This window comes from Vulpes lagopus, chromosome 1 (genome assembly GCF_018345385.1).
Source record: "Vulpes lagopus strain Blue_001 chromosome 1, ASM1834538v1, whole genome shotgun sequence".
Lineage (NCBI taxonomy): Eukaryota > Metazoa > Chordata > Mammalia > Carnivora > Canidae > Vulpes > Vulpes lagopus.
The window spans coordinates 143,714,808-143,729,731 of record NC_054824.1 but is presented as its reverse complement, the minus strand read 5'-3'; the positions used below and the strand labels follow the sequence as shown (position 1 = coordinate 143,729,731).

General features: G+C 55.5%; 1 protein-coding gene across 6 annotated transcripts in view; it reads left to right on the top strand.

The window, feature by feature from the left end:
• Positions 1-14,924, top strand: part of KCNN3 (potassium calcium-activated channel subfamily N member 3) — a 125,927-nt gene that overhangs the window by 24,990 nt on the left and 86,013 nt on the right. For all 6 annotated transcript variants that reach the window (XM_041760631.1, XM_041760641.1, XM_041760656.1 and 3 more), the window contains exon 2: positions 11,010-11,105. In XM_041760631.1, the coding sequence (XP_041616565.1) occupies positions 11,010-11,105 (96 nt within the window). The remainder of the gene's footprint in view (positions 1-11,009; positions 11,106-14,924) is intronic.

The window sequence follows — 14,924 nt, the reverse complement described above, 5'->3', positions numbered from 1 at the left end:
GTTCAGGCTCGGGGTGCCACTGTCTGTGCTGGGTGCTCAGGAGCTTGGCACCCCCCACCCCACCCCAGCCTCTGGCACCTGCAGGGAATGGCTAGGGGTGGGAGGGACAGGCTCTCCTCCATGAGCACCACTTCTCCCGCTGCCTTGTCGGCCTTAGTGCTGGGTCCCAGAGCTTCTCCAGGGTGGGGAACCTGGTGGGGCTGCTTGGGATTTCTGTTTTCCTAGTCTTTGCTCACAGCTGTTATATGTAAAGGCTTAAACAATGTGTTCTAAGCAAGGAAACAATCGTTTAGTCGGTGGGATGAGGAAGGTGATGGTGGCACTGCCCACCTGCCCACGCACCCTTTGTGCAGTTCACTGCCCAGAGGGCGAACCTACCCATTTGTTTGTTCACCATGTACTTGTCGAGTACCAGGTAATGGGGACAGAGACACAAGTAGGATCCAGACCCTGCACAGAGTAGCCTGGAGTCTGGGGTGACTACCCATGGAGTCCAGGGGCTGCGGGGTCTCAGCTATTGCCAGCCCTGTTCTTGGGAAACAAGGAGGTACCTATGGTGCAGGAAGGAAGTTATGTGGGTGAGGAGCGCGAGGCGGGGCGGGAGAGGGGGCACAGCAGAGGGGAGGCAGCCAGCACCCCAGCCCCTGGCTCCCTGCTGTAGCTCCAGCCAAGGCCAGTGAGGCCCCCATGGCGGTGGAGGTGGGCTCTGCCCTGGCAAGCTGTGTCCCCCAGTGCCTTGTGTCCCATCTGTGTGGTGAGGCTTGGGGCTACGGGAAGATTTTTTTTTTGCTACGGGAGGATCTTGGTGATTGGCTCTGAGCTACGGTTCTATGTCCAGCACAGGGCACAGTAGAGCTGGGGCATGAGCTCCTCGGGTGGCAGGTGTCCCTGTCTCACCCAGATGGGGCCCTAGGGGTCCTGTGGTGGCCTTGCCAGCACAGGGCTTCTGGGTCTCCTCCTGCCATGGACTCAGGCAGCCTGAGCCCCAGGGTCAGGAGGACACATCCTTCCTGTGCTCTCCTGGGGGTTCCTGGGAAAGGGTCAGGTATAGGCTGACTCTTCGTGGACTGAGTCCATGGCAGGCCTCAGAGGCTGTCCCTTCTGTTCTGCCCCAAAACCTGAGGTCACTTTCAGGGGTCACATTCACAGGTCTGTGAAGAAGACAGTACTTTGGCAGCACGGTGTTAGAAGATTTGGGGTCCTGAGCTGTGTGACCCTGGGTCATTGTGGGAGTACCCCAAGTCTCAGTTTTCCTATCTGTGAGATGGGAATGCCTGTCCCTATCTCCCAGAAATGCTTTGTAAACAGGAAGACCCTCAGCTAATATCTGGGACACAGTGATCCAGTAGCAAATATATTCTGATATTTGGGCCTCTCCATCACCATGGCCTCTTCTGTGCTGAGAAGGTTGGCGAGGGAAGGCAGGAGAGGCATGTGATTGTCCACGACAGACATAACAGGAAAGCATGATGGAGAATCACTCTGAACACAGGCACTGCACCCATGAGCGCCGGGTCCACTCATGAGGCTTGTCTAGAAGATGATGCCTGTCCACGAGCCTGGGAGCAGGAACTGTGGCCAGGGGTCTGCTCACGGCCACCAGGAAGCCTGCCCTTCCATTGCTGGTGGTGGGTGTGGACACTGGGGCGTGTGGGGCAGAAGGGCAGGGCTGGGCCCTCTGGCCTCTTAGACCCTCTGGCTGCAGATGCTCTGTACGTATGTAGTGAAATGGTACAAATCACGGTCTAGGCCAGGAAACTCTGAGGAGTAGTTACTATTCATATTGATAGTTATGCCAGGCAGCAAGTGTACACTGGCCTCCGGGGCCACTGGGGGGCACGGCCACCCCTTTAGATGCCTGGACCCAGTGGTAGAGCATGTCCGTGTCCACTGTCTGGTCTTCCTCACAGGAACTCTGGAAGCAAGAGAGGATGCTTCCTCTGTGCTGGTGAACGTTAGCAACAGGGACGGAGCAGGGCCAGCCTGCTCTGGGCTTTGGCCTGGCTTCCCTGTGGCCGGCTGGGGACAAGTGGGACTCAGGGGGAGGGCCTGCATGCTTGGGGAGCACGGGGCATGGGCCTCCACTTACCTTGTGACTTCACCAAATTGTACAGTCATTCCATGCCTCAGTTTCCTTATTTGTCAGATGGGGACAGGAGTTCCTTGTGAGGCTTGAGATCCTATGTGAAAATGGGTGAAAATGGGTGTGAGAGGCCACAGGTCTCAGGAAATCCTGGTGGGCTTTGCATCTGGAGGCTGTCTGTCCCCAGAGGAGCATCCTGTCAGAGCCATGGGGTCTTGCCTTGGAGCAGCTCCAATGTGAGCGCACTTGGGGGGTGAGCACCTGCCGTAAGGTTGGGGCCACGTCATGTTCTTACAGGAAAGAAGCAGGTAGAATAAACTCCTGGTGGAATTGGGACTGGTGTGGACGAGTTCTGTCCATGCTGCATGAGGTGGGGCTGCACCCCGGGGACCCTCAGGCCATGCCTGAGGCTTGATGCTCTGCACAGACAGGCAGCCCGGGACCTTGCTCAGACAGGGGCTGGGATGTGGCTCTGGGGTGCCGCTGCTGGAAGGCCGAACCTGCAGCCACGGTTCGGTGCCAGAGTTGGGAGGGAGGAGGTCAGGAAAGGACGTATTCATGGTCGGCACCACTTCCCCTGATGTGGCCCTGCACTCGCACATGGTTGAGGGGCTGGTGCCAAAGGTGAGGAGGCCACGGAGCTGGGTCTCCGCACAGCAGCCCTTCCAGTGCTGGGCTGCACCCAAGTGCCTGCTCTTCTCTGCCCATGGGTTATTTTTCCAGAACATTTCCCTTTGTTTAGGTTTGAGCTCTGATACTTTTGAGCAAAAATAAGATGGAGAACCTATAGTACGTTGGGACTGTGTCCCCTGTGTTGCCCTGAACCATGGAGGAAGGGCCCAGGTCCCAGACCTGGTGGAGTGGTGCAGGGGCAGCCTGTCCTGATAGGCGGCCAGGACAGGGATGGGGGACTCAGGGCAGGGTTGGCCTCATGTACTGCTGCTGTATGGCCTGGAGCCGGATGCAAGGACACAGCCCCTCTTTGGGCCTCATCTCCTTGCCAGGAAGGCAGGTGCATGGGGCTAGCTGGCCCTTCCAAGGACGTCTGGGAGGCTCTGGTCAGCCTCGGGGACACCTGTGGAGCCAGCCTGGCTGCAGTTTTCCCACATATGGGATTCTTGGGCATCCTAAGATTTTCATTTGGCCCAACATTGCCAGGCTCAGGGGACGATGTTGCCCTGTGCAGGGAGAGAAAGGGGCCTGGCTCTGGGCACCAGGCTGGGGTGGGCTGAGAACCCCACAGTGGAGTCTCTGTTGAGGCTGGAAGTACAGATGTCCTTGCATTGCTTCTGCCATCCTGTCCCTGTCGGGGTAGCAGAGATGGGGCTGTGGGCCCAAGAGGGAAGGGAAGGGGAGGGTGAGGGGTGAGGGGCGGGGATGGTCTGCAGGCCCTACCTGGCATCTCTGGAACCAGCATGGGCTTCTCTGCCCCTCAGGAGATGCCAAGTTACATCTGTCCGAGGGTAAAACTACCAGATCTGGGCATATGGAGAACACACAAATAGGGAAGACAGGGTGGGTGGGAATGCCCCAGCGCTCAGGTTTGAAGCTTTATTTTGACTGAGGCTGGTCTGGGCAGGTGCTAAGCAGCCTCACTGGGCCTCTGTGTCCTCACACATAGCCTAGCATGTGTGGCTAGCTGATCTCAGGAGGCCTCCAGGCCTGGCATTCTGTGCTGCTGTGAGTGTTTGTCTCGGGGAGCGTCTCACTGATCAAGGACTCTGGCACCAGCGTCTCCGATGCCACAGTCAGAGTGAGGCTTTACAGAAGCATGTGTTTGTTTAGCTTTACTGTGTGCTGCATACCCAAGAAGGCGAATCCAGGTCTTTGAGAAAGTCAGGGCCTTCCAAAGTAGAGATGGGCTGTCTTGATAGGAAGGGAGTTCCCCGTCCCTGGAGGTAATCAAGCAGACTGGGTGACTGCATGCCAGGACTCTCCTAGAGTCATGGGGTATTTAACTCATTCCCTTTTCACGCTGAGATTCTGGGGCTCCACAAAGGTGCATGATTGCCTGTTTGACAGTGGCTCCCGGAGGCTGTGGTGGTGATCCCAGCTTTCCAGGATTTTCTTGTGAGCCTGGAGCAGCAGTCCCCATCCTGGCCTGCACATGAGAGTCTCTAAAGTATTTATTTAATTTTTTTTTAATTTTTTATTTATTTATGATAGTCACACACACAGAGAGAGAGAGGCAGAGACACAGGCAGAGGGAGAAGCAGGCTCCATGCACCGGGAGCCCGATGTGGGATTCGATCCCGGGTCTCCAGGATCGAGCCCCGGGCCAAAGGCAGGCGCCAAACCACTGCGCCACCCAGGGATCCCTCTCTAAAGTATTTAAAACCTTGGTGCCTGCGTCTCCCCGCAGATTCCGACTGAACTGCTCTGGAGTGGGGCCAAGGTCCCTCCATTCTGGAATGGCCTGGGCTGGAGGTGCCTGGCGGGCTTCCCTTGCACTGCCAGCCACCTGCTGGGCTTGGGGGACAGACGCCCCCGGATTCATGGCGTGGAGCTCGAGCCAGAGGCCTTCTCACACCCGCTCCCCCAGCGCACGTTTGTAAAGTGCTGCCTTCACGTCCAGAAGAGTCCTTGGTGGGCCAGCTTTTGGTGCTGTGGGAGGGCAAACAGCAAACTGCCGTCTGAAAGACCTCATCGTGCCTATCCTACCTGCCACGTGGCAGGCATGTAATAAAAACTGATTGAATTGCAGGGAGTCTTTGCCAATGTTGAAGTGAGGCAGGAAAGTAAACTATAAATAAGCACGTAGTCGAGAATTCATGATGTGCCAGCTCCCCTCTGCTCAGACCTTGTAAAGGAAACCATCTCCTTAATTGGAATTACATGTGTGGCCTTGGGGGTGCCCTATCTGACTTGATATTTTGGTACCACAGTCTCCCCAGTGACCTTTTTTACTTCCTTGGGGCATCAGGCAGCAGGAGAGCCAGGGCTTGTGGTGGGTTGTGTCCTCCTAATTGGTGTCCTGGCCGTCACGCCAGCCTCACTGAGCATCACATGGTCCCCTCTGCTTAGACCCGAGTGTCCTTGTTATTAACTGTGTGGTGTCCCTCAGACATCAGGTTCTGTCTCCTTCTGGGAATGACAAAGGGGAGGCCACAGAGAAATGCCCCAGGCCAATTTAGCTTGATGTTTTTTTTTTTTTTTTTTGGGGGGGGGAAACCACTGGATTCCTTCACTCCACACACATCTCCGCCTGCCCTCCCCACAGTGGGCCTGGCCCTGGCTGCGCATGTGTGGGGATGATACAGACCCCAGCCCTGACCTGAGGCTCTTTCTGGTCTGTGGTGTCAGTGACAGAGCTTCAGCGGTGACATGATGGGAGCCTTGTCAGGGGGCAGGTGATACACGGGATTGGTCCCACTGGGGAGGCTGGCCTGGGACCCACTGGGTGGAGGGAGCACAGACCTGTGGGTCCAGCTCCCCTTAGGGCCTGGAATCCAGTCCCTGGCTTCTCATCGCTCAGGATTGGTGGGCACGTGACTGAGCATCCTCAGGCCCCATGGGGTTGCTGGGAGGGTTGAGAGCAGTGGCCACAGTGCCTGGCCACAGTGAGCACACAGTCCGTGTAGGCTGCTGCCTTCACTCTACCCTCTAGTTTCCACATCTGGAAAGTCAAGATGGAAGTGTCCACCTGCTTCACACTTCTCAAAAACGCACCAACTGCATTCAAATAGGTAACATTTAACTAGTATTTGTTGACCTACTATGTGCCTGATGACACCCTATGTACGGGGATGTGGAAGTGGAAGGATTGGAAACCCCTGTCCTTCTGGGGCTTCCACCATGCCACTTGAGCCAGTGCAAATAGTGGGCAGATCTGGCACCCGTGGTGGTGGGAGCTGGCCATCCTGGCAGAGGTGCGGCTGCCCTGGCGAGGTGGGGAGGTCTGCTGCTCCATGTAAGGCCACCCTGCAGAGCATCCAGGTCAGGATCAGAGCTCCCAGCTCAGCACCCAGAGACTGGGGAAGGGGTGAGTGGCTGTCTTCCCATGGGCATAGGTCAGGGCCCTTCTCCTGGCCCCTGTCAGGTAGCTCTCATGGTGTTCCTGCCGGCATTTGGGCCAGAGAGGAGGGTGGCCACTTAGCCTCACTCTGTGCTGAGAATATGCCTCACGCACTGCAGGCTCAGTGGGGCAGTGAGTGGAGCAGGAACTTGTCTAGGGAGAGGTGCTGTCTGCATCCCTATCTCACATTCGGGATGGACAGTCAGGAGCCCCTCCTCTGGTACACATCATGCCTGGTCACCTAAGGGCTGCCTATAGGCCTTCTCTCTCCACTGGGCTTCTTAGCCATTTCTGACCATCCCAGCCCAGCTTCTCCAGGCCCTGCTCACCTGCCCCTTCATCTGCCTGGTGGGATTCAGGCTCAGCAGGCAGGGTGGGGGGTTGGGGGGGTGGAGGAGGTGAGGAATCCTTGGTATTGCACGAGTACTCGGCACAGGGCCTGGCCACGGCTATGTGCGCAATAAACACGCATAGGGTGAATGGGTCAGTGAATGAATGACCCACTGCGGGCAGCCACAGGTGCTTTTCTGAAATATCTGGGGAGCATCTTTGTAAATTGCTGCAACCTTAAACCACTGGTATGGGAAGCATGGGAGAGTCGGTGGTGTGGTGGGGGCAGAGAGCAGCACCAAGGAAGGCCTCCTTCCTGTGTGGAGTCCATTAGCAAGCGTCTGGTTAGGATGGCCATTCTGGAGCTGGAGGATTAGGCTGAGGCTGAATATCAGCCAAGTTTGGAGCCTCTCCATGAAATAAGGAAAAGTTGACCTTATCTGATAGAAAACATTTCTAAATCTATGATCTCCCAGATTGCATGCACAACATGCAGATCTTAGTTCAGGAAATGAAGACTTTGGGTAACATCGTCTCTTCCCTCCCAGGAGTTCAGGCCCGTGGCGGAGACCACGAATGGAGCACAGGTGCATGCATGTGTGCAGGTACACACCTGGGGGGCATTGCTTGGTTGGGGGGCACCCACACACCCCTACCTTGGTTAAACTTCTCTTCATCCCCACAGGCCTAATGTCCCAATGAGCCAAACATGTTTTGGACTTGGGCATCTCTGGGAAGATCTACCGTAATCATTACAAGTCAGGCCTGTCTTTGGAAGCTACAAGTCTGGTGCAGAAGCAGGGAACACACTTCTCCGTGCTCCACACAGCCTCGGGGAAGTACAGCCTCAGGGGAGGACATATCTGCGCCCCTGAGTCCTCACAGCAGGGCAGGGTGGGCAGGGGTGCTTGTGCATGACCGCGGCTCGGGATCTGGAGTAATCCTGGGTTCCCGAGTCCTGCCTTGCTGGATTGGGTAACGTCTTGGATCTTCTGCTTCCTCCTCTGTAAAAGTGGCTTAACTATGCCCACCTTACACGGCAGGCCCCTATGTGGTGCTGTAGTACAGGTGGATGTTGACCCTGGGAGGTCAGCCCCAGGGGACGGCTGTGGCCACCTCTGCCAGGATGACTGTACAGTCTCAGTCAGCGGGGGAGGAATGGCATATAGGAAAATTCTGGTATATAGCTGAAATCAGGGTTAGCTGTGTGACTTGGAAAAGTCACTTTGTCTCTCTGATTCTTGGCTTCTTTATCAGTAAAATGGAGACATTGTGGACTTGTATGTAGGATGAGCATGTGAGAAGCCTCGTCTGGGACCTGGTACACAGTCGGTACTCAATAAACGTCGGGTAAAAGCAATTTGTTATTAAGTAATTTCAAGAAGCACCTATGAAGCACCTGTTGTACACAGAGCTTGGATGTAGCACAGTGTCACATAGTGTCTGTGGGGCTACAGCTTTCCCTGGCTGGTTATACAGCCACATGCTGCAGGTTGTGTGCTAGGACGCTTTAAATAGTATGATACTATATTCTCAGTCTTTTTTATGTTAAAAAAGTACAACATTTAAAAATAATTGGAAATACTGTATATGCAGCTTTGGTGTCTGGGCATTTCAGTTGATATTATATCATAAGTCTTTTCTCTTCACGTATTCTCTACAGAAATGGTTTTAAGTGGCTGCCTAGTGCTCCATCACTGGCTATTCTCAAATTTACTTAAGCACTCTCATAGTGTCGGGCATTTAGGAATAAATGGCTTTTAAAAATGACTCATCTGCGGGGATGTAGTTCCTAAGCATTCCTGCATATTAAGGTCACTACTCTGTTGTTGATCCTTTGACTGGAGCACCCCCCACCCCTCAGTCTTTCTGCCCCTCTGGCCCTTCGGATCAAGGTGGCAGGTACCCCCATGTGTTGTTTGGCGGCTAATTAGTGGGCTTCTGTTCCCCAGATGAACCATCTCAATTTCAAGCTTCTTTGGAGCTGAGGCAGCAAGGAAAAGATGATAATTCAACATTTTAACAAATAGAAAACATTTCTAGCCCAGCCAGACTTGTGATGTGTTTTCCAGCTCTTAAAAATTGTTAATGGTTTATTTTTCATTGACATGTAGTAGAATGCAAGGAAGTCTGCAAGGAGGCAAGTGTCCTGCTGCTCCAGGGCAGAGCTTGTCTCCCTGTGGGCTGGAGCTGACCCAAACCAAGAAGCAGGTGGAAGTTGCCTCTTATGTAAAAGCTTTGAGTTTTAGAACAAAAGGAAGAGGCTCAAAGGAGGGGAGACAGCACCTGGCCCCTTTCCCTTTACCTCTTCCTCTAAAATGTTGGAAATAGACTTGGATTCTGATTTTAGTTCATTTCTGCCAAAAGAAACAAATTAGAGGTTGAAATGTGTAGCTGATCCCAAGCCCTTCCCAGGGGAGGTGTGATGCTCCCCAGATGCCTTCAGCTCCCTTGGCGGGAGAAGTTAGGGTCATTTCTGCCTCAAGAACAGTGTGAGCTGTCCCCATTGGCTCCTGGAGGGAGGTTTGTCTTGTTCTGAGATAGTGTGAGTTCAGAGCTTGCTGTCTTCAGCCCTCTGTCGGTCAAACCTCTAGGTCAGGTGGTGTCTCAGGCACGCAGTTGTGCTTCCAAAGACAGAACCTGCATGAAGTCTGCATGTCTGCTCTGTGTGCTCAGTGCCCACAGCCAGAGCTCTGGACACCTCCACATGGGTGTGTGGGGCCAGCAACCACAGGCTGTGCTTCATCACCTGGTGGACTATGGAGGCTCAGCAAAAGCTGGCTCAGGTATAGACTGTTGTGTGCAGAATGGAGACCTCCCTCCCTGCCTTGGATGAACCCGCACACGGGCTTGGGGCTTGTGCGTGAGCCAGGTGGGAAGCTCCTGGCAGGCAGGGCACTCTCCAAACATCCTGTAGCTCTAGCACATCCCATTGGTGCTCAAGCAGTGAGAAGGCCTTGAAACTTCATGAAAACAATTTCATCCATTGCCCCTTGGGCCCCAGCACAATTTTGTCTGGCACAAAGGGGACCCCGCCCAGGAATTGTATCATATAAATGAATGTTGGATTGACAGACCCCAGGGAGAGGCTCTTCCTTGTCTCCACCAGGGGTGGGGGGTGGGGGGTGTGGGGGGGGTGGGGGGTGGGGTAGGGGGTGGAGCATGGGGTTGGGTATCTGCAGGTCCAAGCCCTCCCCTCACTCCAGAGCTAGCTTCGCTGGATCCCACCACCTAACCCTGCTGACCTGAGCCACCTATCGCTCTGCCCTGAGTGCTTTCGGGGACTCCTTCCATCCAGCCCTCCCCCGCCCTGCTGTTGGCCGTCACTTGGCAATTCATCGCATCCTGCCTTGGAAATACTTTCCATTACTGTCCTGAGCTGTCATTCAGATCTGCTTAAGTGGGTACGACCTTTGCAGAGCAAGCCTGAGGGCTTCTGGGCAAGGCTCGCATCAGAGACCTTGGCTTTGAACTCTGGCACAGGCCACCTGCCCCAGAGCCTTGTCCCGTAAAGTCTGTGAGGTTGGGATAGAGGCCAAGGGCTGTTGTGAGGGTGGATGAGAGCAACTATGTGAAACCTCGTAAGCTATAAGGTGCTTTACAGAAATCAGGTGTGATTATGAGCAGCAGTGCGTGAGCACGGGGTGTTGCTTGTATGAGTGAGTGCTCAGGAGTTCAGGCTGCATTCTCATCTTCCCTTGGGTCCTGAGTCGTCCCAACTTCCTGGCTTCCAAATGCCCAGCAGGGCACCGTGTCCTGGTCTGGACACCCTGAACCTGCAGAGGATGCCAAGTGAGTGACGGAAGCAGCCATGCCTCCCATGGCCAAGCCCTGGTCTAGGGACTTGGCCTTGATTTTTCCCAGCAACCCTCTGAGGCAGGCACTGGTGTTACCCGCCCTGGACACATTAGACAGTTGAGGCAGAGAGAGAGAGAGATGTGGAGTGAGCAGCCTAAGGTCATATAGCCAGGAGCCCTGGAGGTTCTCTGTGCTGCACTGGGGCTGGAAGATGCAGGGAACCCTGGGGGCTCCCCCGCCTGCCCTCCCTCCACAGGGGGGACCCCCTTGCTCCCTAGCAGCTCTTCTGCCGCCCTGATCCCTCCCTGTTCTTGACCTAAAATGGGGGATGAGTGCACCTGCCAGGACGTTCGAATTCATGCTTAAGAAAACCCTGTGCTGGCAGAGATGGGAGGATCCGCTGGGTCAGGTCTGTTCAGGGAAAGACAGGCCCATGCTGGCGCGATACTGATGCCCTAACCATAAAATAGCAGCACAAAAAGGAATTATGTTCATATGATGTATGAGCACGGAGGCAAAGTCCTATACGCTCCATCAACAAATAGCCACGGAGAGTGAATGCGAGGTGTCCTGCCCAGCAGCCTCCATCCCAGGAACGCAAATAAGCTTTAACTCTAGAAAACAGAGGCTGAGGGGGCTGCTTGGGTCCAGGCCCAGCCCAAAAGAGGGCCGGTGACCCCAAGGGAGGGCTGGTAACTGCGCCCATGTCCCCCTCCCCCTTGGCAGAGCCCCTTGCTGGCCCCATTCCTGGCTGTCCTAATTCCCTTTCTGTTTCTCCTGCAGGATTCCATGTTTTCCTTGGCCCTGAAATGCCTTATCAGTCTGTCTACCATCATCCTTCTGGGTTTGATCATTGCCTACCACACACGGGAAGTCCAGGTAGGTGCTGGCCCCTCCCCTCCTGGTGCAGTGCCCATGCTTGCCCCTGGGAGGTGGCTTGCATGAGTGTGCAGGAGGGCTGGTCATGGCTCTTCCCTTCCAGTTTGGACCCTCATGAAGGGGGGATCTGGGGCTGCCCTGTGGCTTTAGAACGGCTGTGACAGCCTCTTTGTTTGGAGGTCGCAGAAGCAAACATGGCTTTGTGATTTGGCGGGCAGTCCTCGCCAGGATCCTTACCCAGCACCCCTGCACTATGAGAAGGCCTCAGGAGTTCCTTTGCCTTTCCTGCCTCTTGCTGGACCTTTTCAGAGCTTGAGCCACTGACCCCCACTGAGGCAGACCTGTCCCATGTCCCCTTGCATGCACCTATACTCTCAAAATGCACCAAATCCTACCAGCAGTCTGTAGTTCTGACTTTACCCCCATTGAACCCTGAAGGCGGGGAAGGAGTCATTTTCTAGGTAGAATACAAGTCTGATGTGGGCGAGGGGGCTGCCATTTCCTCCGCTCAGAGGTGACTCAGCTCCCAGAGAGATTTTGGGTGCCCTTCCAGTCTGGTGGACGGGGGCAGGGGCCCTCTGGGCCGGGAAGGGCAGGCAGGAGTCCATAGATCTGCATCCTCTTCCTGGGACACCGGGGTCCCCCCATTGCCCTGCCCTGCTGACTGACCTGCTCCAGATGCTTTTCCTCACATGCATGTGAGTCTGGATATAATCCCGGTCCCTTGGCTGGAGGAGGGCTGCTAGATCCACATCTGGGCCACAGGCGACACATTGACAAAGACCAGAGCTTGGTCAGAAAAACTGGGTTGAGTCTCAGCCAGGACCTCTTCCCACAGCATGTCTTTGGCCAGCCCTGCAACCTTTCTCTGTCTGGAGCACCTTTGCTGGGAGGACAAGATGGGGAGTGCTCTGTGAGCCGGAAACACTAATCTCCTCTCTGTTGTTATGGGGCTTTCTGGGGCTTTCTGGGTGGGGTGGCTGCAGAGGCAGGGGTGGAGGTGTCAGGGGCCCTGGGGTGGGCCTGGATGGCTCCAGGCTGTCGATGACCAGAGCACTCTCTAGTCTCCAGGGGTTGCAGGCTTTCAGACAGAATGTGTACTCAGAGGGCTGTGTCAGACTCTACCAGAGAGCTTCCTTCACAGGGCTGGATCTACGTGGAACTGGTGGCTTTTGATCCAGACTGCTGTCCAGCCAGCCCCAGGCAGGACCCAGCACAGGCAGGAGGGACAGGCTTAGGAACCGACGGAGGCCAAGAGTCACCATCCAGGCCCCAGGCCAGGTCCCACCCTGCCCCAAACCAGCCATGGGGCCTGGGATGCCCTCCATCCCTCTGCAGCCCTACATCCTCATCTGGAGGGAGCCCATTTGCTATGTATGCCCCTGCCCTGGGGGAAGATGTCGCCCAGGCCCAAGAGGAAAGGCAGGACCTGGCCTGGCCCAGCCCAGCCTGGGGCAGTGCCACCATGTCCTTCAGCACCCTTGGGGCCCGGCTCACACCCAGTATCTATGGCGCCCTAGTTACAGGTAGCAGAGGACACTGCTTCCTTTGGCCACTCATCATGGCCCGGAACTCACAGTTTAGAGAAACTATGTGAAAGCAATGGCATCGAGTCCTGGCTCAGACCCTTCAGCCTGCATGACCCTGGGTTAGTGACAGCTTCTCCAGGCTCAGTCCCCATGTGAAGGATGGAAGTCACATCACCCACTTTGCTGGACTCTGAGAGTCCAGGGTAGGTGTTTGAGAAATGGAAACTGGTGGCCTCCCTGTGACCTCTGCTCCCCCCACTTCCAGCTGGGCTCATCCGTGCACCAGGTGGGTCCACCAGGTGGGCACCTAGTCCTGCAGGAGGCTGGACCCCCCTTGCCCTGCCCTGGCTTGGGGTTTGCCTGCACCCTCAGCCTGCTGGAGCTGTGCCTTGTGGCCTTGGGGCCCTGTCACGCGGGGAGTCAGTGGTCCCTGGCTCCCACTGTCCCCTTACCTTTCCAGTAGGGCTATTTCCACCCAGAGCTGGGCCTTCTCCTGCCTGAGGGACGTGGGAACAGCTTAGGTCCCCATAGTCAGTGTGGGAGGCTTGTTCCTACAGGCAGGTCCCTCGGATGTATCCGGCCCAGCTATATTGCCGTTCTTGGTTCTGTGTCTTTCTCCTGAAACTTAGGGAAGGCAATATCATTAACCTTTGCAGTGTCATTAACCCCAGACCCGCAGTGTCTGACAGAGAGCAGGGGACTGTGGTGCCCATTTGCCCATTTTGAATATAAGGGTGCTGATTCAAGATGTCCAGTGTCCAAGCACTTGGGACTGCTCCTTGGCCCTGTGATCTTGGCCTCGGTTCCTCGGGGATCCTAAGCTTCCCAAGTTCTAACCTCCTGGTTTAGTTCTGGGCCTGCAGCAACTGGGGACCTGCTGGTGAGTGTCTAGAGGGCAGTGCTGGGGCACCTGCAGGGGTGAGGCCGGGCAGCCAGCTTCTTCTCATCTGGGGGGACCGGGGTGGGGTACATCTGCTCCATGGGCTTGGTGGCAGGGTCTTGTGTGGAGGATGCACTTACCACTGACTTGGCTCAGTTTTTTTTTTTTTTTAATATTTTTATTTATTTATGATAGTCACAGAGAGAGAGAGAGAGAGAGAGAGAGAGAGAGGCAGAGACACAGGCAGAGGGAGAAGCAGGCTCCATGCACCGGGAGCCCGATGTGGGATTCGATCCCGGGTCTCCAGGATCGAGCCCTGGGCCAAAGGCAGGTGCCAAACCGCTGCGCCACCCAGGGATCCCGCTTGGCTCAGTTTTAGCAGAGACCCAATTAACTGTGTCTGCACCTCTTATCTGCCCCCCCCCCCCCCACTCTCACACACCTGAGGCTGGGTATCTTTTGGAATAGTATTCTTACTGTCATTTTGGATGGCTTATGTTCTTGAGGCAGAATCCTGAAATTGGGTAGCTCTTCAGCAAACTCTAGCTTCCTGTAGTAGGGCCTCAGGCTTGGAAGGCTCCCAAAGGTGCCTTCACCTTCTCAGGCTTGGAAGGTCCAGAGGTGACCTGTGCTGGATCACCTGTAGCTCTGAGGACATTGCTTGTGACAGGGAGCCACTGCCTCTTAAGGGGCCTCCTTCCCTGGTTGAGGGGGGCTCCTCCCTTGGTCGAGGTGGGGGTCCTTCCCGGGTCGAGGGGGGCTCTCCTTTGATGAACAGCATGGGTTTTTGGAAAGTCTGCCCTCCCTTGAAAGGAAGTGGGCCTCCCCAGAACGCCCACCCAGCCCTGGTGCCCACACCCCCTACAAGGCGGCCTCTGTCGTTTGAAGATGGCTGCCCCATTTCTCCTCAGGTTTTCCTGCTTGGGTCTTTGTAGCATGGAGATTTCAAAGGCTCAGGCATCTGTTGTCCCCAGGCCAGTGTGACCTGGAAAGAAATGAAACCACAAAAACAATGCATTTCATTTATTTTCCAAAACTTCGAAAATGGTGTTCTTCCTAGGAGAGTCCCAGTAACCATGCAGTCTAGCGTCACCACCCACCCTGGTGGTCAGGCTGGCCTCCTGTCCCTAGGCTGCAGAGCCTCATGTTGGAAGCTGCTAACCAGGACACAAGGTTGAGCTCCTTGTCCCTCGCTCTTGCACTGGCCACACCTGTGGTGAAGTCCACGGTGTGTGGAACTGGCCTGGGAGCCCTCTGCTCTGCCCTGGAAACCCGAAATCACCTGTGCTTCCCCATGGTTGCCACCCTTGAGCGAAGGTGGCTCTGACTCATGTCTGTGGTTCCATCCCAGAAGGCAGGATAGCAGGGGGTGGAGAATGAGGACTTCAGGGTAGCTGGGTTTGGGTTCAG